This window comes from Silene latifolia, chromosome 8, assembly GCF_048544455.1.
Source record: "Silene latifolia isolate original U9 population chromosome 8, ASM4854445v1, whole genome shotgun sequence".
Classification (NCBI taxonomy): domain Eukaryota; kingdom Viridiplantae; phylum Streptophyta; class Magnoliopsida; order Caryophyllales; family Caryophyllaceae; genus Silene; species Silene latifolia.
Genome location: NC_133533.1, coordinates 113,555,413 through 113,580,254, shown reverse-complemented (window position 1 = coordinate 113,580,254; position 24,842 = coordinate 113,555,413). Strand labels below are relative to the sequence as shown.

Below are 24,842 nucleotides of genomic sequence, written 5' to 3'. Positions count from 1 at the left end.
TACATATGTAAAAATGCAATTCTTATATTTTCATGGAGGATCTTATTGTGCTCTATCGTATCCATCCTCTCCTCCTTGGCTATTTGGAGGTTCCGTTCAGTGATTGCTATATCGTCATATAGCCGCAATCTTTCGCCGCTCCGTCAAGCCATCTTCTTTGGCGTGCTTCGGTGCGGATCGAGTTCTTCCGCAAGGTAGCTCTGAAACTTTCCTCAATATGGAGGAACCAGGCGGATGAAGTTGTTGTTGTTCTCGATCATGGTAAGAGTCTTTAGGATGAAATCAGTCATTTTGTTAGAGTTTTTTGAGTTTGATTTGAAAGATTTAGTAGAGTTTGTTTTAACAGTTAGAGTTTGGAGATGAATATATGAGATAATGGAAATGTTAGTTGAGATATGCAATGTATTTATACTAAGCAATGTGTGGGTTGAGTTAATTGCTTTTTAATTAATAAATATGTTAGGAAGTTGTGCCATAATCATCATCATATCTCTCAATAATGCTGCTTCAAATCCTATTACTAACCCTTCTCATTCCATATTATCCGTTCATATGTACAGTGATGTCAGTAATAATGCATGCATTGGAATTCTAACAGGCCGTAATTATGCATGCATCTAGTAATATTTAATTTAATTTTTTTTTATTTTTTAAGAACAAACAACAACGGTTATTTTATAACAACCCGTTGTCTTTAGTTATAACAACGGTTTTGTATATTAAAACCCGTTGTTATAACTTTCCCCCCAAAATTGTGTCACACTTTCCACAACGGGATTTAATACATAAAACCGTGGTTAATAGTTTTAACAACGGTTTCCTTAAGTAAGCCAACCGTTGTTAAAACCTTCTACAACGGACGCTTTAACAACGTCCGCTTTTTTATATAACAACGGTTTTTTACCGTTGTTATAGCCTGTATCTGTAGTAGTGAGTGATTTTTAATTCAAAAGGACTGTCTTACATATAGTCTTGTTCTATAATTGGTGTTAAAAGTAGTAATTATTGTGTGTAATAGTTCAAGTTCTTTTACACCTAATACACTCATTTATTGTTAAAAATAAAAGAGTAAATGTAAAGAGACGATTCAACAGTGTAAGACGTGAGATAATACAAAGATCAAGAAAACAAGTTAGATACGTTATATATACTTTTTAACCCAATAAATAAAATTGCTATTTATCATCTATTCTTAAATCATATGAAAATAGGAAATGATGATATTAGTGGAATGAAATGAGTAGGAAAATTAATTGTTTAACCATTTTTTTGGTGTAAACCATCCAATTTATTAGGACGGTAAAACTTTTTTTATGAATTTTAACACTAATGTATCAAACAACGAGACCTCTACTTAAATTAGAACAATCTCTTGTCAGTTGATCTAAGTACTAGTGTAGTTCTCGTACAAATGTACGGTTTTTTAGATGAGAGTGTTAGAGATTATAACAATTAAATTGTTATTTATTTAACTCCATTAAAAATTTAGTAATAAAATAACTATTGATAATATTACATATTAAGAATTGGAAAAGAGAAATTTCAATAGTTTTAACCTGAATAAGATTATGTTTACTCAAAATATTTTATTCAACATTATTTTTAAAAATAATATTATATTACTGCATTCACTTAAACCATCAACATTAACTGATGAAATTATTACTAAAATATAATAAGATAAGTGGATATAATCATAGTAGCTGTTATTTGAGTTTTTATCCAAAATAAATTGACATCTCATTTATTTAATTTCCCCTCATTGCATTTTGATTTGAGGGAAAAAAAATTGATCGACAAAACAAATCGAAATAATTGGGTAATGCCATAGAATGTGTATTTTAATGATTTTATTTTCTAATTCTCAAACCATATTTTATTTCAATTAAAAAGATTATATTTTGGAGTTTAATGAAAAGATTATAGTTTAATGTAAGGATAATGGTTTAATGAAAGAAAATTATTTGTTTCGTTATTTAAGTAAGTACACTTTGGAGGGAAAACTTTTCATAATTTTGATTCTCTTAGTATATAGGGAGATTGATGGATATTTAGTCATTTTGAAGTAGCGACTTAAAATTGTACTCCCACTGTTCCGGACTTCCGGTCAATTGTTTTTCTTTGGTTTTGACACAAAAATTAAGGAAAGGGGAGGGGGCTAACTACTAAATGACAAGTGGACCAGATTGAGTGTAAATGATCAAATTACTCATCAAGTTCATTTTTAAAATAGAAAGAATAACAATTGATTGGAACACCTTAAAATGAAATAGGACAACACCGGGATAGTATTTGTGGGGGAGTGGTAGAAGAATAGGGGGTGAAAAAGAAAAAGGAAATGATAAAAAAAGTGGGGGGGTGAGGGGACCATTATTGGTGAATAAATAAATAAAAAGGGACACCGACGAGGAGGAGGAGGCAGCCACCCAAATCATTTATATTTATATTTATATTTAATTTTGAATTAATAGTCTGTCTCTTTTTCCTCTGTTGTTAGTTCTTCTTCAACATCGTCTGCTGTTAGTTTACTTTTAAAATAATAAAATAAATAATAAATAATAATAGTTGTACACTTGTACAGTAATACTTATTCCAAGGTTGCTTTGTGAATTGGACGCAAGAGCTAGTAAGAAGAAGAAGAAGAAGAGGTAGTCCGTATTCATTTTTGTGTATTTGCTTTTCTGAATTATAATTATAATTATAATTATTGATTTGATTTGATTGTGTTTTACTTATCAAATTGGTATGTGCTTGCTTGTTTTAAAATTGGATCGCTCCTTATTCTTCTTCATGTTTAATTTTGAAGAATAATCACGTATTGTATTGCTACAAATCTTCAACTTAGAGAAACATAATATGAGTATTTGAATATCAAGTTGAATACATACATAACTTGATCTTTTATATTTATATCCCTAAATATAACTACTGATTTCTGATTCATCATCGTTGTAGGAAGATTAATATTAATGGAAGGAGGAGGAGGAGGAGGTGGTAGAAATGGTACAAATACTAGTAGTAGTAGTAGTAGTTTGAGGAAATATTTGGGTTCCATTAAAGATACTACAACTATTAGCTTGGCTAAAGTCAATAGTGGTTACAAAGACTTGGACATCGCCGTTGTCAAAGCTACTAATCACGTCGAACGCCCTGCCAAAGACAGGCACATTCGAGGTCTTCCTTTCTTTCTCCCTTTTTTCTATTTACATTATTTATTATCAAACTCACCCTAACTTTGCTCTATTCTCCTTTCTTCAGCCATTTTTGCTGCTGTTTCCGCCACACGCCCTCGTGCTGATGTTGCCTACTGCATTAATGCTCTTGCCAAACGCTTAGCCAAGACACATAATTGGGCCGTATGTTTGTTTCCACTTTTCCATCTTTTTCTTTCAACCACTCTTACTTGTACCTTCTTTTCTGTCTTACTTGCTTGTTTTCTAGGTCGCTTTGAAAACCTTAATTGTCATTCATCGTGCTTTGAGGGAAGTTGACCCTACATTTTATCAAGAGCTCATTAATTATGAACGAACCAGAACACATATGCTCAACATGTCCCATTTCAGAGACGATTCTAGTGCTACTGGTAACTTTTTACTTTCCTCTTTACTTATAAAGCTGCTGCCTTTAGACAACCCTCTTCATTGCTCACAGACACTGCGTGGTATATCATTTCATTCAGCATGGGATTACTCTGCTTGGGTTCGTGCTTATGCATTATTTCTCGAAGAGAGGCTTGAATGTTTTCGCGTGCTTCAGTATGATGTTGAGACAGAGCCCCCCGTAAGACATTATGTTTTTGAGCACTCTTATCTTACTATATACAGTAGTATACTCCGTATTTGACTCTGAGTGTAAGCCTATTGAAGTAATGTTAATGTGATCTTCTGCTCAGAGGATAAAGGATCTTGATACAATTGACTTGCTTGTGCAACTACCAGCATTACAACAACTTCTATACCGTGTTCTTGGTTGTCAGGTAAGATTCAAGTCCTGCTTTTCAAACTTGTTATGGATAGTTTGCCAAGCATATTTACTATGGCATGTTTTGGATACCGGTATTGAAGCTTATTTTCTAGTGCTCAGATAAACAGATCTATATGTTTCGTTCATGCATTAAAATTTTATTCCATGTCTATGATGCCAAATATTTTTTTTCCTTTTGGGTTTTGACCTGTATAGTAAAATAAATTAGAATGACTCACTAAAATTGTTTCACCTCTTATATGGTGAAGTAGCTGTGGTTACTCTAGTTTCACTACAAGTCGTGCTGAATATCCTTTCACTATGATTCCCTTATATTGTCATAGCTAATGCCTTTTGAGTTTTGAGACACAAAGTGATGTTGTTGTATAACGCTTTTGATTCTTTCTGCAGCCTGAAGGAGCAGCAGTTCATAACCATGTCATACATTTGGCACTTTCAATGGTAAGCAATATTTCGAGTATAACTATTTGTTCATGAAACACGGAGGTGCAATGACATCATTTGACCTTCATGTGTTCAATAGGTTGCTTCAGAAAGCATGAAAATCTACAATGCTATCAGTGACGGGACAGCTAACCTGGTTGACAAGGTGTGATTTAATTAGCGATTGTCCTCCATCTATGCTTGTCCAGTTTTCTCAGAAAGTATCATTCATAATGTGTCAAATGTTACTGTAAAACAGTTCTTTGAGATGCAACGGCATGATGCTGTGAAAGCCCTTGATATATATCGGAGAGCAGGACAACAGGTCTGTTATTTGAATTAGAGGTTGTCCACAGAATTGCGAAAGTTTTTTTTTGACACTATATATATATATCCAATCTTAGGCTGAAAGATTGTCAGAATTCTATGAAATCTGTAAGAACCTTGATGTTGGGCGTGGAGAAAGATTTATCAAGATTGAGCAGGTTGTTTAAATCATCGTGAACTTACCTCACTTATTTACTTATTTATTCCCACTTCAAACATATGTGGCTAAAATAGTCTGCTAATTTATCATTACTTCCTTGTTGGTAATGTAGCCCCCTGCATCATTTTTACAAGCCATGGAAGAGTATGTCAAAGAAGCACCTAGAGGGTCAACTTTCCGGAAAGAGGAGGTATTGTAAATGACGCTAGTAGTTACAATGTTGCGTTTAATACCTTTAATTTACTTCGTAGATCACATGTCCTTGAAAAGGTTACTCTGCAAATGGCCGATCTTTTATTTCTCAACAGTATACCCTTCCCCTTGTTACTCTTCACGTAGATAATTGATAACTTCTCAGTATTCGCAAAAAGTTTACTTTCAAACATACTTACGCCGTATTATATCAAGGGAAAGAAGTATACTTGTTACTTGGAGATTATCCACGGTTTCTGTTGCTAATAATATGAAATGACCAGGTGAAGCAAATAGTTTATGAGAAGCCCACAGTTCTGGCAATTGAAGACAAGAATGTTACAGATGTAAAGGAGGAACAACCGCCATCACCCCCTCCAGAACCCGTCAAGGAAGAGAAACCCATGGTTGAGGCTCCTGATTTATTGGTAAGCTATGAAATGACTGTCTTTTGTGCTTGCTAGTTTGCTATCCCCAAATCTAAATATTTTCTTCACTTTTTGCCAGAGTATGGACGACCCTACTCCAGTTGCCTCAGATTTAGATGAGAAAAATGCTTTGGCTCTAGCTATTGTTTCTGTGGGTATGTATGTCTCTCGTGAATTATTTTTTGTTCTTTTCCGTTAGAATTCTTCTTTTCCGTTAGAATTCTGTAGAAGATTGTAGTGTTCTCTTGAGATACATTTGATAACAACTTCTCATAAAACTCCTCTACTGTATCTTTTATGCAGATGATCTATCGACTACAGCTCCGCCTCCTAATTTGCAGAACGGCGCTACTGGATGGGAATTGGCACTTGTAACTGCACCCAGCTCAAATGAGAGTGCCACTGCAGCTACTAACCTGGTAACTGCTTTCTTGAGAACTCCTTTGTTTTTGTCATCATTAAAGCAATTTGAATGATCGACATTTGTCCGGTAAACAATGTGAAACTAGGCCTTTTGCTTTACATTGTCATTGATTTTATCATCCTAGCTAAATTCAGCTAGCCCCTGTAGGTAAACAATGTGAAACTAAGCCTTTTGCTTTACATTGTCATTGATTTTATCCTCCTAGACTCTTAGCTAATTTCAGCTACCCCTGCAAAGCATTTTGTGGTAGTCATTTTGTGGTAATGCTCATAACCTGAGTTTGAAACCCGGCAGCTTCAAAGTGCGTCACTTTATTGACTATTGTCATGTTTAAAATTTGGTGTTCTTTCTAACGTTCGTTACCAAAATTTTGAAGGGCGGAGGATTTGACAAATTAACACTAGACAGCCTATACGATGATGCAATGAGAAGAAATAATCAGGCAACAAGTTACAATCCTTGGGAGGCAGCTCCGATGAGAAGCAATCAAATGATGCAAACTCATGACCCTTTTTACGCATCAAATGCTATGGCTGCATCCCATTCTGTGCAAATGGCTGCCATGGCCAGTCAGCAACAAGCTTTCTTGATGCAACAACAAATGATGATGGGACAACACCAAATGATGATGGGCCAACAACAAATGATGATGGGACAACAACAGCCACCGCCTATGAATCCTTACGGAAATCCTTATGCAGCCAGCCCCTATGCTCCTAGCATGCCGGTCCAACCATATAACCCTAATACGGGTTTCTTATAACGGTAGTGATCTGATTTTGCTACAGGTATAAGGAGAGGACAACCATTAATGAGCATTTGAGATTTTTTTTATATAGAATTTTTGTACCATATTCTGTGTTTCGTGGTAGTAAGTGTACGAGATGTATTGTTTGAAAAAGAAAAAAATATAGTCAACATCTGAATTAATTTGATAATCTCCCCGTGTAATTCGATTGAATAAATATTGTATTCTTTGACCTGCATATTTGCTGTAAGCAGGGAATGTAAAACGTATATGTATCTAACACTTCATCGTGTATATTCTTCTTAAACCTTGCTTGTGGATTTAGCTTATTTATTCACGTCACAGATAGATAGAAAAAAAAAACATATCAAGCCTCCTAACTCCCTGCAGAAATAATGCCATACTTGCAGTTTTCAGTTACTCTGCTGAAGACAAAACACAAAAATACCATACTCGCAATTTTTTCATAACCAGCTTCAAAGCATCACATAAAACATAAAGACGCAACGAACTTCCTCACATCAGACTTTTCAATATTAAGAAAAACTGAATTCCACCCCAAACCGAACCAAAAAAATGGAAAAAATGGAAAAAGAAACTTTCTTATACACAAGATTATTACAAGAAAAAATAATTTCAAATCAAGATGAGTCCGCCACGCCTAGATGGAAATCCGAAGAGTGACCAGGCGCCATGAATCGAGCACGTAAATAATATATTTACGTTGATGCCATTGTAGGTCAGTGAGCCATCTTTACTCAAAAACATGAAGATAGCAACGGTCCATGACAAAGAAAGGCAAGCACGATGTATAAGATGATCAACAGAACGATAATCAATGTGAACCTGCACAAATTTTAAGAAAAGCTTGGGAATTTTCAAGTGATACCAGAACAAGTGTCAACCAGAGAGAATATAATTGAAGAGGTATCTTAACTCCTGTAATTTAATTAAGGAAAAAAAAAAGCAGTGTGTATTTATGGTAGTAACTTACATTAGTTTGCAATTCCTCCACCAAACAGTGGTTCTGAAGCGGCGAGCGTGTTTTCTGAAGCGAAGACTGTTTCCTTGCATAGTCTCAGTTTTATCAACTAACAGCTCCAGACGCTCCCCTCTATCCAAAACTTTATCAATGTTTTCAATCATAACAGTGCGCACCTAATAAAACAGATTCAAACAATTCCTGTGTGTGTATCATAACAAAGCTTTTGTGGATGAAAAGAGGCAGAAGAAGTAGAGTACCTGAGACATTTCACCTTTAAGGCGGTTAAGTCTATCGGCACTAGGGTCATTTGAGTAGTAGTCCATTTGTTGGTTTAATACCCTTGAGAATTCATCATTCATAGCATAGGCAGGAGCGCTATGTATAGCACGCCCATACGTCTTTACAAACCGTGCATGAATGTCTTCCAAAAATGCAAATGGGATTCTACCTGCACAACAGTAATAATTGATCAAACAAAAGAAAAGAAAAGAAAAGAGATGGTATTGGTATTGGTAGATTCAGAATAAATAAATAAATAAAACGTACGGCCGACGTTGTCCTCCGCCATACAGAGGACGGTGAGATTATCGGTGCGGTTAACGTGGAATATGTATCTGTCCTGAGAGAATGAGACGTGTGTGTCAGTGTCACCGGGCACCTTGTCTAGGATCTTACGCGCTATTTCTCCAGCAGTTGTAGATGTGCCGCTGTACTCGGACAGGACTACAGATCCACGCGCCACCATGGCGTACAGTATCCCCATCTTTGATTCTGGATATTTTTAGAATTTGGAATTTGGAAATATACAGCAAGCCAAGCCAACCACAAGGAAGAGGGCAGAGGACAGAAGACAGAAGACAGAAGGCAGAAGACAGAGAGAAGGAGACAGATGCGTTTACTTTTTAGTTAGTAGTTGATGTGGAAATCCCCGCCAATTAAGGGACAACCTATCATTTCCAGCTCATCATCCTTCTTAACTAATTAATTTACTATACTATACATTCTTATTCTTACATACATACATTCATTCATTCATTCATTCTCCTTTTATTCTCTTTCACACCTTTCACTTTTTTCCCTTTCTATTCCTGACACATGGGTCATGGATGGATCATGGATGGATTATTATTCATTCTTTCTTTTAATCACTTCTTTTTAACTCGCTTACTTCAAACAACTTCCGTCTTTCACATTTTTAACTTCCGTAATACTTTGATTGTCACTATTTTAAATTAAGCAAATTTTTAATATATTACTAATATATTCACAAAAAGAAAAAAAAAAGTTACACAACTATTTTACATCACGACATTTGGTGTATCCAAGTGACGGGAACCACACCAGTTACAACATACATTAAACTACCGCTTATTCAAGACTTTGACAACCGTATCCTCTCATAATGTAACAATGTAGTAAGTAATCACACTCTTTTAAGCAAGTCCAAGATCAGGTCTGCATCCCGAATATCCTCACTATCTTGAGACTCGTCATTTCCTTGTGAGAAATCAACACTTGTATAAGTCCGTACCCCTGGACCATGCCCGCTACAATCTCTTCCCTTCCCTTGTTGTGCCCTCCTCACTTCCCGCTGATGCTCTGTCAGCTCCCGCCTCTCTCTTTTCTGCCTTGGAGGCTGCTCCCTCGTGCTATCCCCACTGACCGTCAAGTTTTGCACCAGCTCAACTCGCTTTGAGCACACCCTCAATGTCGCACTCACCTTGTGACTGGGGGGATCTAACCCTGCTGCTCTTTTCTTTCTTATTTTTATCCTTCCATCTCGGGCTAGTTTTCCCAAAACAGGTGACAAAGAGGGAGGGACATCTATCTGAGATTGATCACCGTATGCAGAGTTCCAGAATTTGATGGTAGGCTCCGAAATGGAGGGGCTTGAATGGTCAAGAGTTTTCTCAAGCAGGACAGCTAGTTGCTTTAGATAAGAGGAGTTAAATTCAATTGAAGGCCAGCTACGATGTAGACTTTTGATGATTTCTGCCCACAGGAGTGACAGCTCATGTTTTATGATTTCGGAATTTCCCACATCATCTGACATCCAGGGAAGCACTGGTTCACCCAACACCTAAATAATAAACAAACCTATCTGGTTACAAAATTCAAAGCATCAAAACTACCCTTGTTTGCTCTCTTTACAAACAAATGGGAAATTGAAATTCATTGGAGCTAATATACTGCAGTCTGAGTTTATCAAAGAAAAGACTAGGACTGATGTTCTTTCTCTCCCAATTTCCTGGGTGATTCTATAAGTGCTATGGAGGAAATCCCATAGTCTTTGGTTTCATGATACAGAATTCTCATGCCTCGGCCAGCGTCTACATATATTGGTGACTGGTGAGGCCCCATGAAGTCATCTCTCCGAATATGCAACAGGAAATAAATCCCCTATCTACTACTCCCTCCTATTCTCTATCTTCTTCCACATTAGTTTTAGACAATTATTTAGTGGAATGGTAACATGTGGCGGAAAATGAAAGTAGAAGAGAAAAGGTGGGGTTACATGTGATATTAACCACAAATGATAGACAAATAAGGAAAGTGGAAGATCATTGTGATTTACCCGTTTAGGAAATGTGGAAGATGTTAGTGAATAGGAGGGAGTAAAAGAATAGGTAATCTCATACTTTTCCCCTCCAAAAAGCATCTTTTTATATAAGGAAGTTAATTACAATTAAGTATTCACTAAATAAAGAAACTAATAATTATGATTTATTTCATTAAATTATTATCTTTTCATTAAAATTAAATTCTTCATCAAACTATATTATTTTCACAAAAATTTAAACTATAATATTTTTAAATAAAATTTATAAAAAAATTATAAATTGTTAAATCTCTTAAATGCTATTATTTGAGAATGATTTGAAACATACTATGTATAAAACAAAATTGTAAATCACTATTATTACTTTTGTGGCAAAAAAAGAAAAAATGAGAGGATTTATAAATTGAAGTCATTAGTTTTGTGGTATAAGAATATTTTCTGTAAAATACATTGTAGCACATTGATTAATTTCCCATTCCAACTTTTTTTTTTGTCAAACTAATGTACAATGACGAAAAATATGAACAATTAATAAGATATAACTATTATATAAGAAATTTATTCAAAATTAAAAACTCTATATGCCGTGCATTTATTGCACGGGGTCTAAACTAGTTAGAAACTAATTGGGAATTATGTACCTTAATGAAGGAAGTAATATCTTCCTGCCAGTGAAGACGACTGACAACTTGTATTAACGAAGGAAGTAGCCTGTAATGCAGCACTGAGTTTAGATAATGATAACCCCAAAAAATAAGTACTGCAATAAAATGTCTTATGAGGATCAACAATGAGACCTGGAGATAACAACACTTCGGGGTGGTTCTTCCATTTTCGTCCATACAAGATTCATTAGCCTGCGTAATAAAATTAAAAATTATAACTGAAGCCTGAGACGCATTCTGCTGTAAAGAAATTCATGGTGACAAGAAAACAAAAAGTGACATTAACAGCACAACACAACATCGCAAGGGATTTCTCAGCCATGTCTACTCTAGCATTAGACTTTTTGCAACAATGTTCTCGAAAACATCAGATAAGGTAGCCAAACCAGACTCACCATTCACTAAAAAATACGGGAACGCTTAGCCATGGTTAAACCAATAGATTATATGCAGTTCAAAGGGGGTAGTAGTGTAGTACCACAAACCTGGCTATGAATTCTAAGCAATTATTGATGCCACTGGATCCGGTAAAATTACACTTAATTGCTTCACGAGCAACCTTTTCTACATTTAGATTCTCCAGTATACACTTGCCAATATCACCACATAAAGACAGGAGCTGGTGCTCAGGACTATTACCACTTTCACTCAAGTCGCTTTGTTGATGAAGAAAGTCGTTCAACGATAAGCAAAGTTCCTCTGTAAACCAATTCTTTCTCGGAAATTCTTGCAGGTTGGTACAATTAACATGGCTATAAAGTGACATCCACACGTCTATAACTTCATCAAATGTACAGTTCCCCGAGAAAATTGATGAAGCGGCGGGGTTGCATTCCTTTGGGGTTCCCAATGATTTGCAGGAGGAACAGACAACAAGCGGAAAAATCAAGAATTTGCACAAAGTATTGCTAGCAGAGCTAGCAGGCTGGATTTTCAATGGCAAAAGATCCTTTGCACCATTAAGATGATCTCTCAAGCACCGAGCAATAGTGATCCAAACCCTCATCGAACTATTGTTAACACAAGTATAAAGAGATGCAGCAGTGGCATGGACAACTTCCAGCAACTCATATGAAGATAGCACACTATTTAAGTAGCTAAATGCACCCTGTAGAGTGAACTCATGCATGACTACTTTTGTACGCACTGTAACAACTACGTAGTAATAGAGAACAGTCAAATAGGTCACTGGTGTAACCATGTCCATAAAACTCAGAGAGACACTACCCACCAACGGTTTGCATCTAGCTTCACCTTGGCAAACATACTCCACATCAAGGGGAATCTTATAAAGAGGAGATCCCAGGATAGACGAATCCAGCTCCTGAACTACTGCCTCTAGTGACCGCAAGCCAATAACGTGAAAGTTAGTAGATTCACCATCCACACAAAGTGCAGTTTTACATAAAGTTTTAACTAACCCAAACACGGCATTCAAAGACAGCATAACAGCGTCATGACTAGTCGGGGATTTTGCAAGATCTAGTTGAACCCCTTTCAAAAAGGAACGGAACATCCTTAATATGACATCACAAATCAAACTACTGTTCTCAGAGCTCAGAGTAGCCACCGCTGTTTGACTGAGTGTCATCTGTATCATTCTTACAAGAAAGTCCATCTGACTAACATCCCAACTCAACCATTTAACAGAGTATGCCTTCAATGAACTGTTCCCCGATAAGAGACTTGAACTATCAGTTGTTCTAGGCGATGAATTAAAGCTAACCTCGGTATGTAAATTATTATTTGAGCTTTTTGATTGAATAAAATCATGAAGTAAATTTGTGCAGACGCTCCAGCTCCAGATGTTCGTGTCATCAAGATTAACGCTGAAAACTGCCTTAAGCATCGGCTCCACAACAGTAGCTAATACACAGGTATCACTTACTAAGTTATCAAGCTTATGTAACAAGTAGTACCAAGTGTTCAGGCAGGATGACTGGACAGAAAATTCAGTTTTGCTTGTCATAATCCCAATTATCGGGGTCATAATGAGTTTCAATCCTTTTGAGTAAACTCCTGTCTGGGTAACACCTTCATCTACTTGTGATGTAGCACCTGACTTCACTTTAACATGCTGAATGTGGGGCTGATGGGTTGTCACAGAATCACAAATTTTAGATGGAAAGGCCACAAGAGCATCTATTAAGCCTTCCCATGCAACCTGTATGGCCAGGAATAAAGCAAATATCAATGAAGACCTAGGAGATATCATAGTTTTCTTAATCGGTAATAGACCAAGATATGAACAAATGCATCCATGATTAATGAAACTGAACATAAATCTCGCACACTCTAGCAAGACAATACAGAAAACTCAAATCCAAGTAAAGACCATTGCACAATGCCCCTTTGCAGTATTTTTCTTCCCATTAACAATAAACAGAAGGGCAAGTCATAAAGAAATTATTATACAATTCATGTGCTATTCGGTGGAACAAGTGTACAACATACCAAAGTTGCAATCTGAACTTGGGAATCTGAATCAGAAAATGTCTGCTCAGGAACCTTAAGTAATTCGTTAACCAAATGCCTGCTTTTCAAGGAGTGATATCCAAGTATACAGATAAACCATCTCCATGCTAGGAGTGCCTGAACTTTCTTGCCTTGTTTCAACAATTCCTTCATTGCAGGAAGTAGCTTGAGCTTCATTTCATGAGCAATCGCCTAACAAGAAATACAACAATACAAAAATGAGCACTCTAAATAACCAACCCTAAAATAAACAAGAAGAGTAAGAAAAAGATAGTTTACTACAGTTCCACACATCAGGACAAGAATAATTCCAAACCGATATAAAGCACTTTCAAGTTTCAGCAATCTTGTAATACTTAAAAATTACAATAGCTACAAGCAACATACGAATAATATTTAGTGGGGAAGATGGTTTTCATAACCTGACCCTACCCACAAAGATTTAATCATGGGTCTGCTCATATTTCAGTATCTATCAATGTTAAATTATCTTACTGGCAGTCTAAACTCATAAAATAAGCACACCCGTAAGAAACTTCCAATTCACCCTGAAGGCCTTAATAATAGGTGCGCTCAATCAAAAGGACAAAAGATGTTGTTATGGACTTAGGCGTTGATATTAGCATCTATAGGCTTACATGAAAGCATGACTAAATTGTTAAATCACTGTACCTTTGAGAGAGCCTGTTGGGGAGGAATTATTAGACATTTGATCTTTAATAAGCATCTTTGGCACATGTCCCTCTCCCTTTTATCAGTACTAAGGAGTCTTCTGTAGATAGGCGGTGCCCATATGCTTGATGCATCTCTCATCTTTTCACTCAACTGAGCACCTAGCTTCATAACTGCCTGTCAAATCCACCCCAGAAAAGCGACAGATTCAGACCATCTGAATAACTAAACAAAATGTTCTAAATATGTAATCCCAAATTCCCAAACACATTAACACAATGTTTTATACTTTTATGTATGTAATCCAAACACATATAAGCATATAAAATAGGTGAACAGTCATAAATCACTTACCTTATGGGACAAGGCGTTGAAAGTAAAATTGCTATCAGATTCGAGGGTAAATCCATAACACTAACAACAATGTCAGCAGTTTGCACACTTCTTAGAGAGTTAAAAATGACCTTAAAAACAGCATTTTCTTATCAATGTGAAACTATAAGTGGAACTGTGGAAGGTATTCAGATAAAAGAGTGTAGCATAAGTTCTACTCTAGTTCACATCTTATACATGGGGGACATCAGCCCACAATGCCACTATTTTGATTTTCTAAAAACTGCCAATGGTTACATGCATACTCCCCTCAATCCAATTTATATTGTCCCATTTTCCCTCTTGATTTATCCCAAGTTAATTGTCCTATTTCTAGATTTATTAAGGAAAAAAAGTGAACATCAATTCCCTGCTTAATTAACTACTACTCCCTCCGTCAAAAGTATTTTTCCCCCATTTCCTTTAAGCCAAGCAGTAAACTTGTTATATCATCCCTTTTTCTTAATATATCACAGAAAGAAAAGGAGGTCAATATAAATGGGATGGAGGGAGTACAATGTAATATTAACGCAAATGTTAACATAGTTCCAAAACAGTGGAAATTTGGTAGATTGCATCCAGCAAAACATTGGGACTCTACCAAGGGTAGTAAGCTTTGTGCGTGAGATACTAAGGTTATGATAACATCGACAATGCAAGAGAGTTTTTCACACCATACGTTAAATTCCATCAAGCAAAGAAACTTTGACAAGGTATAAGTGTATAACCACTGCTAAGAAGAAAGGACCATTTAGCAATAGCTGTCTCGGTACAAGTTCTAAATGCTCCTATGACTTGACCCACTTGACGTCTACTTCCTCTTGACAATGAATCCACAAATAGATGTGTAGATATGATGCTGGTTGTGCTAGCTCTAAATACTTCTACATTCCTCAGTAAATTACTACATAGCCTACACTCCTACAGCATTTCGCATGCATACTGAACTGCTGGTGATATCATAGAAACTTGATAGCAGAACTTGAAAGAGAAATTGTTCATTGGCACAAAGTACTAATCTTAAAAAAAACATCGTCGACCAGGAAAAGAATATAATTACCTGAATGCCCTCAAATGTTGTAGATAGAGAACCAGCAGGATTGTCAAGTGAATAAACAATGGACCTCAATAATGAATCAAAATGAAGAACTAATGATGAAGCATCAAGCTGCTGCATTGATATACACCATACTCCCAGGTTGCAAACGACCTACAATCAGAACCATGATAGGGTTAAACTGTAAGTGCTAAAGAACGTAAATTTAATACCCAAATTGACACATGCTATGTACATGGTTGATACCTTGATTTTTGTTGTTGTTATAAGCCTAGCTAGTGACTCCAACACCTCATTTATGCATTGTTCTGCATACAGTTCCGAAGAAGAATATCATTCTCAATCTATATGACAATAAAGCATAAGGATAGAGGAATGATAAAAATAGGAACTTGTCACTGAAATTGCACAATTTTGTGTGTTTATTAGGGATCCAACTATCAACGTTAGCATAACTAAATGACCAACACAAATAACTCTCAACAATACTTGGTAAAACGAAATCAATTGCGGCCGTATTATTTCTGGTTAAACTTGGACATCTATTTCTCAAGCCAAACATGGTTCTATCATACTCATTCATACTCCGTACACTATTACATGTTCTTATACTCCACATTGAAGTAGGCTGTGCTGTATCAACAAGGGAAACCAGAAGGCAGTAGCATACTATGAATAAAGTAAGCATCTTTGAGGTCATTAAAATAAGCTAATTCATACTCCGTACAGAAGGCAGTAGCATACTATGAATAATAAGCTAAGAAGAATTGGATACATACTCGGAATGGCAGCGACGATGGAGGGGTGATAAATCATGAATCCCAAACACTTCAAAGCCAATTCAACGCTGCAAACATAACACCCAGTCAGTCAGATCAAGTGTTAGTTAGTAAAGTAAATTAAATTAAAATTAAAATTAGGGTTACATTTGTTCATCTGCATGATGGACACGAATGTCAGCGACGATGGAAGAAAGGATAGTTAGGGATGAATTAATAAGAGAGTGGAGTAAGGAATTATCATGGTTGGATTGTTCTTGAAGATGTTGAAGGGTTGAATACGCATACGCTTTCTCTGATTTTGAAGCCGATAAAACTTTACTTTTAATTTCTTCCAACAAATTCGACATTGTTGCTCTTCAATTTTTGGGGATTTTCAGGTTTCATTTATTCGATTAAACCCTTAGTCGGGAAGAGGGAAGGGTTTTCTATTTACGCGCCATTTTTAGAGGTCGGAGATTGAATGTGTTAATTTTTATCGTTCCGAGTTGTTAAAATAAAGTTAAAATATAAATTAAATTAAATTTAATAATTGAGCTTTTCTTTTTTTGAGTCAGTTTTATGTTATAGGACTGTCTTATAGGAGAGTTGTTGAAAGTCACAATTATTATGTACCCAGTAGTCTTTTTTTTTTTGTATAAACGGAGCCGTAATTCATACGCCATTTTGCTGCTCGCGGAATTAAACCCAAATTATGAGCAACACCTTTCATAGCTTTATCAAGCTAGTTGACATTTACAGCCTCAAAATTTGTAAGAATACGGAGATTAGATTTCCCTATCTATTGCTTTTTTTTTTTTGTTTTTCGGTATAAATCCCGAACTGTCAAATTATCGTTTTATGAAATCTTAAGCGTTGAGAGGAAATGTATCTACCCTTTTTTCCTTTAGCAGTGAGATCTTAATTGACCCTTCCCTTCTATATAACAATCACAAATTATTGTTTCAAACTGCCAGTTTTCGTCTAAAGTTTTAGACGGATATATGTGACCAATTTATGGTTAAATGTAACCATAATGGTACAGACAGTATTACCGCTTATAGTGGTCATTTAGTTTTTATTTAATTTTAGCCTTTTTTTTGTCATGACTTCCAAAACCCTATTCCCTCCTCTATTTAAACACGGCACCCTACCCTTATTTTTCAGAACTTTTTGCTTATATGGGGTCCAAACCCAAACTATTTAACAAAATCGGGCGGGTTTCAAACTATTTACCAAAAATGGGTCCACGTCAGCATTTCCGCGTTTTTCTTTTTTTTTTTAAAGAAATTCGACACCTCGCTTTCCCGGACAGCGAGAATCTAAAGAGGGCAAAAGATAGAAACAAGCAGAATGCGAACAAAAGTTGTACCTGTACATACTCGTTGTCCTGGACAGCGAGAATTGCATGTATATTAACATACTTGACAAGCTAGTTTCGTTGTCTCCAGTGGCGGATCTTGAACATTTTTTCAAGGTGGGCCAATTAAATTTGACTAAAAAATTGCTATTTTCGAAAATAAAAAATGTTTTCCTTACGGCTTTATCTAATATTCTTTCACTCTATATCACTTTCATACGTTTGGTTTAAAATATATATGCTTACATATTTTTTTTTACCAAAGGTAGGGAAATAATATTAATAAAAGAGATCCAAAGAAGGGAAATACTGAGTAATACAATAGAAAAACTTTATAACTTTAGAAAAAAGGTAATTTGTGAAGTCTTATTTTTGTTTAACTATCTATTAACTAGATAAATAGTTCTATTTTAGTTTCATAAACATAAAACATATAAAGCGCGACTGATGTTATAAACCTTTTAAAAGAAAAATAAAAGCTAAATAATTGAATGAAACAGACAAATTAAAATTTCAAAGTCTTATGAATAACGTATTAAAATTTTGCAAATGTTAAAATTGATCATATCAACATCACAAATTCTCATTGAAGACATGACATATCCGTCACAAGCTAAAGACGGATACCATTTTACCTCACATTGTACCCACTTTTTCTCTCTCTGCAACACTATTCATGTGGTCCCCTTTCTCCACTAACCCATTTTATTACCATTTTATCTCACAAAATATCCGTCACAAATGGTAACCCGTCACAAGGGAGACCAATTGTATCAACATAAGTATTGGGGGTAGAAAAACGATAAAAATTGATAAAGTGAGCAAATGACTAGTAATGTTAAACAAACAATTAACCCAAAGAATATGTAAAGGTTGCATAATAATGTGGGCCAAGATATTAAATGTATGCAAAGTTACTACTCGTAGTAACCGCAAGTCCGCAATATTGTCGGTCTGGACTCTGAAGCAAACAACCAACAACGATAAGGCATATTACAACTTGGGCTTTCTTCTTTTTCTAGGGTGGGTCGGGCCCAGGGCCAACAAAGGGAAAATCCGCCCCTGGTTGTCTCCATTCTCCTTGCTCCGACCACCAAATGACTAAGTATCACCCATATTCTCTTCTACTCACTTCCCTTATCATATAATCATCTTTGTTTTAGTTATTTGCTCCATGGTTTGTGCAAAAAATGACCCGCAATATCGCCGTTCACTAATAATTTCGGTTTCGCAAAAATCCATTTATATTGATAGTGAGTAATATACATTAGGAATTATGGTGATAGTGATATATATACACTACGGTAGGAATTATTGTTAGCTTTGAAAGATCATACTCCTTTTTCTAATAATGCGTGAAATAATGCGTGTGTTGAGAGAACAACTCATCTGATGGCAGTAGTATTATTGATGATTGTTGGTATATACGGAGTACATACGAGTTCACTGGCCAACGTCGTCGAAATGGCTACAAATAGTTGGGCAATTCATGTCCTTGTTTTGTCTGATCATCATCCACATAAAGCTTTGCTTACATATTAATAGAAATCATGTATATGAGAATAATATACAAAAATAGAAGAACTAGCTACTTGCGTTATGTTATGATGTTAATGTATCGTATGCAATATTTGCAGTTATTGCAAATCTAATACGTCAACTATTTTGTCGCATGAACACGTTTTTCCTACTAACTAGCTTTTGAATCCGTGCCTGCACGAGCGATCTTCAAAATTACATTATAAATAATATTTATATTAATTGTAATTGTCATAATCATATATTATATTACAGCAGAAACCATATGACACGTGTCATCGGCAGATGGCTTATGTCACGTGTCATTTGCAAATTAAATATTCCATTTCCGTATAATCAACATAATTTCCATATTTGAAAGATTGTTAACAGATTTTCCAAAACAAGATGAGTATCTTTTCAAAAATCTATCCTTTTAATCTCATTATCATATATTACCTATATAAATAAAAAAGAATCTTTCCTGAAATCCCTAAAAATCATGTGCAAAGATGATCATATAACTTGGCCTAATATTATAGCTTTGATTATAACTATGTTTTTCGGTGAATTAATATTAAAATTTATTTACATTAGAAGAAATTGAAATACATGTAATTTTGAAGATAGAGTATGTTTGGTGAGTAGGATGAAGCATTAAGAGTTGATGATAATTATGAAAGACCGAGTCATCGTTAATACTTAATAGCGTCGCTTTCATCTTTTATTCTTTAGGATTTTTGGTAATTTAAATACTTTTCCTATTTTTAAAACTCTTCTTCTTTTTTTTTTTACAAAAAATATTATTTCTGTTATAATTTGGAAAGATTTGAAGATGATTTTAATTGTTGAGAAAAAAATTAAAAGTTATGTATTAGTTATATCATTCTAATTAAACTCATAGATTGTAGAATAGGACGGTTTCACATATAATATAAGGCGTCTTTTTATCTAAGTAAACAATAATTTAATGCTATTAGTGAATAAATATGTTTTTTTATATAATGACAATCACATACATTGTAAGACCATTTTACATAGTAATTATGGAAAAACCTTATATATAACATCACTATTTGTGAGATAATTACTTTATGAGAGGTTATATTCTGTAAAGAATTTGTTACTATTAATAAATATATTATATAGATAATTAGATAATTAGACATTGAGCAATATTTTACGAAGATATGAAAGTATTGCTACTTGATGGCACAAAAAACAGAATATATTTTTTAATTTCATATATTAATGTGTATCCTTAACGCACACGTTCAAAAAGCATTTTTATTATTTATCGAAAACATATTTCAGTAAAATGATACTCTTTCATTCCACTTTTATTGTCTTATTTTCTATTTTAGAAAAAAATTAAGAGACTTGGGTAAAGTAACAGTTCTACCCTTTAATTAAAATAAACGGAGACAATGTCATTTTGACCAAGGGGCTGGACGAGTGGTAGTTACAGTTTTATGAATAAGATTGGTTGTTAATCCATTTAACATACTAAATTTAAAAATAAGACAGTTAATTTGGATTAAGTTTTAGGAGTAGGTCTTCTGAGAGACGGTCTCTTAATAAGCTTTATTGAGAGATCATTGTACAATTTTTAAAAAAAGTGGTACTAAAGATAATAAAATAGGTACAAATCATGATTAATGATAAAATGTGTACATTTATTATGTAAATAGGTACGAAATTATTATGTCACGATCAACAACAAAAAGGGTACGAAAGATTGGTCTCTCAATAACTTAGTGAGAAACCGTCTCTCCCAAGTTTTGGTGAAGTTTTAGAGTATGAATAAGATTGGTTGTTAATCCATTTAACATGCTAAATTTAAAAATGAGACAATTAATTTGCATTAAATTTTGGAAAAAAGAAGAAAATAAAATGGAAGAGTAATTACTCAAAAATATTACCAAGACAAACGTATAGCAAAAAAAATGAGTCATTTTTGCAACTTAGGAAGCTTGAACCTTAAGAGAATATCATTCAATCACTAACAGGTACGAGGTAATTAATCATGAGACTATTGCATCAAAGTATGGAAAATAACTAATTAAAGTTGTGAAATAGCTAACCAAACGACCAGTAAGAAACTGATTAATTTTGTTACAAATACAAATTTGTTTGTTTGTGTCAAAATATAAACGACGAAAATAGAATTGAGGTAAATGGAAATAAAATGGTTTAGACTGGTGAAGGAAATACTAAAACCTAAGAATAAATATTTTTAGCATATAAAGAGTTTTGGCCAATTAAATTTGAGTTTTGTCAGTTTAAATGCTTAGTCGGTAAATTTAAGCATATCATTATTTCACACCTAATATATGAACATTAACATTTTAATAACATTGTGTACCAAAAAAAAAAACATTTTAATAACATTTTTCCAAATAAGTCCATAATATATATCAGGTCATGAGCAATAGATAATATAGAGTTACAAAAAATCAATTTAGATACTTAGTATTATTTTCAATTTATAAAAGTTGGAGTGGCTTTAGAAAATTATCTAACAACTAACGCATAACATTATGACATTGTAAGGAAATGAGTAAATAAGTTGTTAGTACAAAAATGCTTTATCCATTTTAATTTTATTGTTCAAATCACTCATTTTAAATTATCTCAAATTAACAATGCTGAGAGACAAGTGTTAACAATTAACATGACTCAATAAACAAAAATAAAAAAAAATAAAAAAAAAATTATTTGGCGACTTGAAAGGCGAATGAATAATGAGCGGTGTTGATGGTGGGAGGTCGTGATAGGGGATGGGTCGCGATGAATGGGTAATGATAGGGTGAGAAGTCGCATAAGGTTAGTCGAAGGGTTAGGGATCACACATGAGGGTGGGGCCGGGATGGTGGTTATGCTGGATGACGTACGAGACGTACGGGGATGGTGAAGGGCAAGATGGGGTAGTATAGTTGGAGGACGTATGATACGCGAGGGGGTTGTTGAGATATACGTCGGGTCTAAGATGTTGGGTGCGGTCACCAGTCTCACCACTCTCACCACTGCGGTGGAGGGTCTGTTGGTGATTCACGAGGTTATCGGTCAGTGATAGCGAACGCTAGCTGCTTTCACATGTTAATGCGATTGTGGGTGGAAGAGAAAATGAGTGATAACGTAGAGAATTGAGAGGATAACAAATAATAGGGGTAATATGATATAAAAACGTACTACAATGAGTAAAATTAAATGTATATTACCTAAATTAACAGGTTATAAATATCCAATAACTTTATAAATGCCAAGAAAAGAGGAGGGGGTCAATTATTAAATAACAAGTGAATCAAATGAGTGTGGACTGTGGAGTATCAAATTGTTTATCAAAGGCATTCCTAAAATATAAAGGCACACAATTGATTGAGATAACTCAAAATGGAATAAGCAAACAAATGAGTGGGACAAAAGGAGTTTCATATAAGGAGTTACTTATCCATTGTTTTACACAATTCGGGTTCAAATGATCAAATCAAGCTTTCGTCCTGAATTTGGGTGTCAGGTAGGGTTATTCGGATCAGCTCAATTTTGACAAGTCTAAGTTACCTCAGCCGCCTACTTCAACTACTTGCCAATAACTTATCAAAAGTCGAGAAAAAATCATAGTATTTCGAATAAAAAAATCATAGTATCTAAAGTGTATGGGTAGTAGACAAAGTGAAATTTTATAAAATTTAATAATTCACTAAATCCAAAAAATATGTAAGTTGTCACTTTTAATAATACTTTCCGTTTCCACCCGTGTAGTGCACGGGTTCAAAAACTAGTTCAATTATTATCTAATAATTGGCTCTCTCTTCTTTTCATGATTTTTGTGCCCAAATCAAAGACAAACCAATGACCGGGACGAATAAGGGAGTATAAAATTTCATATTTACTCAATTGTTATTACCAAAAGTGGAACCATTAATTGTAATGCGATACATGTTATTTTCTTACCCCGTTGGCATATCAATGTTTATGTTCTAATAGCCATTTGAGTAAGGATTTATAAAGTGACGTTCCTACCCCGTTGGTATATCAATGTTTACGTTCTAATACCCCGTCTTAAACTTACAACAAATCAAATAAAATACATATATTGGACAAAAGCATAATATCTACTCATCTAGGGATTAATAATAGGGTTTTGATATATACAACCCAATGGGTTGTATTTAAGGAACTAAATATGGGAAAAAAAATTAATATATGCATTAATTGCATTGGGTTGTATATAATTTAATCTTGAATTCCTAACTTAATACCAAATATGGATAATCTTAAATACTTAAATACAACCCAATGGATTATATATATCAAAACCCTTAATAATAAGCCTGTCTTATCCATCCAAGTACGGTGTTATTTAACCCCATCTTAAGAAAGACTAACTATACAGTTATAATATGAAGTATCAAAATGGTGGTAAATACAACCATGACCGGTGTGAACTTTTAAGTTGGTTAGTGTTGTATTGTCACTTGTGTAAAATTATATGGTAGATATATTTTTTATATCAACCTTAGAGTACCTGCAAGTTAAAAGAAATATTGTGAAGAGTAGATTAGAGCACAAAAAAAGATGAATCAATGATGATTTATTAACATATTAATTTATACGAATCCAATATTAACCTCTATCTAACCCGTCCCCAATAAATTGTTCAATAAATTTGCGTTAGTTACATTTTTTGAAAGATACTCTCTTCGTCCAAGCCATTTATTTGTTTACATTATATAAAAAGCATTATTCACTAATTTATTCACTAATAGCATTAAATTATGGTTTTCTTTGATAAAAAGATCGCCTTATATGTGAAACCGTCTCATTCTATAATATGTGATTTTAGAATCACATAACTAATACAGAGTAGCGTTTAATCATTATACAACCAATTAAAATCTTCATCACATCTTTCCAAATTATAATGGATGAAATAAAATGAAATGTTTAAGAAAAGAAAAGATAAAGAGTTTTAAAAATAGGAAAAGCAATTAAATTACCAAAGAATAAAAGATGAAAGCGGGGTTGTTAATTGTTGGTTCGACATCAACGAATGACTCGGTCTTTCATAATCTTCATCAACTTCATCTATGAATTGTAATGCTTCATCCTACTCATCAAACATACTCTATCTTCAAAATTACTTGAGTTCAATTTCTTCTAATACAAATACAAATAAGTTTTAATATAAAGTCATTGAAAAAGTATAATTAAAATCAAAATTTGGTCGAGTTATAGAATCATCTTTGCACATGATTTTAGGAAAGATTCTTTTTTATTTATAATGTGGAGCAACGTCTGGTTAAACTTTGTGTTAGATTTTTTTTTGTGCTAGATTTTAAGAAAGTAATATGTACTCTATTATGATAATGAGTTTAAATGGATAGATTTTTGAAAAAATACTTTGTTTTGGAAAATCATCTAAAAATCTTTTGAATACGGAAATGATGCTCATTTAACGAATATGTCATATTTAACTTGCAAATGACACGTTGCGTATGAATAAGTGTTGACACGTGGCGATCAAAGGGGCTGATGGTTTCAGCTTTAATATAATATATGATCATCAATAATATATTAATATATTCCGTATTATTCATGTTCCAAGTATAAGAAACCATAGAGCGAAACCGAAATTATTAGTAAACGGCAATATTGCGAGTCGTTTTTTGCACAAACCATGAAGCTAATAACTCAAACAACAATGTGGATTTGATAAGGGAAGTGAGAAGAA

At 34.3% G+C, this 24,842-nt stretch overlaps 3 protein-coding genes across 4 annotated transcripts; 1 reads left to right on the top strand and 2 right to left on the bottom strand.

Moving 5' to 3' along the window:
* Positions 1–2,372: 2,372 nt before the first annotated feature.
* On the top strand, positions 2,373–6,993 carry LOC141597449 (putative clathrin assembly protein At5g35200). Of its 2 annotated transcripts, none has more exons than XM_074417915.1 (15): positions 2,373–2,655; positions 2,956–3,174; positions 3,259–3,356; positions 3,442–3,583; positions 3,680–3,780; positions 3,893–3,976; positions 4,375–4,425; positions 4,508–4,573; positions 4,667–4,732; positions 4,812–4,892; positions 5,007–5,084; positions 5,371–5,514; positions 5,594–5,669; positions 5,818–5,933; positions 6,315–6,993. In XM_074417915.1, the coding sequence occupies exons 2-15, from the start codon at positions 2,970–2,972 to the stop codon at positions 6,699–6,701; spliced, it is 1,695 nt and encodes a 564-aa protein (XP_074274016.1). In that variant the 5' UTR covers positions 2,373–2,655; positions 2,956–2,969; the 3' UTR covers positions 6,702–6,993. The 2 variants fall into 2 exon arrangements, with proteins under 2 accessions (XP_074274016.1, XP_074274015.1); XM_074417914.1 differs by having other exon boundaries at positions 2,514–2,648; positions 5,007–5,085; positions 5,369–5,514.
* A 138-nt stretch (positions 6,994–7,131) lies between these two features.
* On the bottom strand, positions 7,132–8,685 carry LOC141597450 (vesicle-associated membrane protein 711-like). The gene is made up of 4 exons (XM_074417916.1): positions 8,218–8,685; positions 7,929–8,119; positions 7,681–7,844; positions 7,132–7,532 (listed from the first exon to the last, which is right to left on the bottom strand). The coding sequence occupies exons 1-4, from the start codon at positions 8,432–8,434 to the stop codon at positions 7,445–7,447; spliced, it is 660 nt and encodes a 219-aa protein (XP_074274017.1). The 5' UTR covers positions 8,435–8,685; the 3' UTR covers positions 7,132–7,444.
* A 211-nt stretch (positions 8,686–8,896) lies between these two features.
* Positions 8,897–16,704, bottom strand: LOC141597448 (uncharacterized). Its single transcript, XM_074417913.1, has 10 exons — positions 16,399–16,704; positions 16,252–16,319; positions 15,719–15,780; positions 15,476–15,625; positions 14,044–14,220; positions 13,351–13,563; positions 11,382–13,060; positions 11,029–11,088; positions 10,873–10,942; positions 8,897–9,751 (listed from the first exon to the last, which is right to left on the bottom strand). The coding sequence occupies exons 1-10, from the start codon at positions 16,599–16,601 to the stop codon at positions 9,095–9,097; spliced, it is 3,339 nt and encodes a 1,112-aa protein (XP_074274014.1). The 5' UTR covers positions 16,602–16,704; the 3' UTR covers positions 8,897–9,094.
* Positions 16,705–24,842: the final 8,138 nt, after the last annotated feature.

What these genes read in the sequence shown, in the direction of transcription:
- LOC141597449 (XM_074417914.1), top strand. Translation starts at nt 2,970, where the DNA reads ATGGAAGGAGGAGGAGGAGGAGGTGGTAGAAATGGTACAAATACTAGT. An exon ending in CAAAGACAGGCACATTCGAG is followed by an intron (nt 3,175 to 3,258) that starts GTCTTCCTTTCT and finishes TCCTTTCTTCAG; the next exon opens with CCATTTTTGCTGCTGTTTCC. An exon ending in AACTTTCCGGAAAGAGGAGG is followed by an intron (nt 5,086 to 5,368) that starts TATTGTAAATGA and finishes TATGAAATGACC; the next exon opens with AGGTGAAGCAAATAGTTTAT.
- LOC141597450 (XM_074417916.1), bottom strand. Translation starts at nt 8,434, where the DNA reads ATGGGGATACTGTACGCCATGGTGGCGCGTGGATCTGTAGTCCTGTCC. An exon ending in GGCGGAGGACAACGTCGGCC is followed by an intron (nt 8,120 to 8,217) that starts GTACGTTTTATT and finishes ACTGTTGTGCAG; the next exon opens with GTAGAATCCCATTTGCATTT. An exon ending in TTAAAGGTGAAATGTCTCAG is followed by an intron (nt 7,845 to 7,928) that starts GTACTCTACTTC and finishes CTGTTTTATTAG; the next exon opens with GTGCGCACTGTTATGATTGA.
- LOC141597448 (XM_074417913.1), bottom strand. Translation starts at nt 16,601, where the DNA reads ATGTCGAATTTGTTGGAAGAAATTAAAAGTAAAGTTTTATCGGCTTCA. An exon ending in TGCTTAGAATTCATAGCCAG is followed by an intron (nt 11,089 to 11,381) that starts GTTTGTGGTACT and finishes TTTATTACGCAG; the next exon opens with GCTAATGAATCTTGTATGGA. An exon ending in ATATTACTTCCTTCATTAAG is followed by an intron (nt 9,752 to 10,872) that starts GTACATAATTCC and finishes TTTATTATTTAG; the next exon opens with GTGTTGGGTGAACCAGTGCT.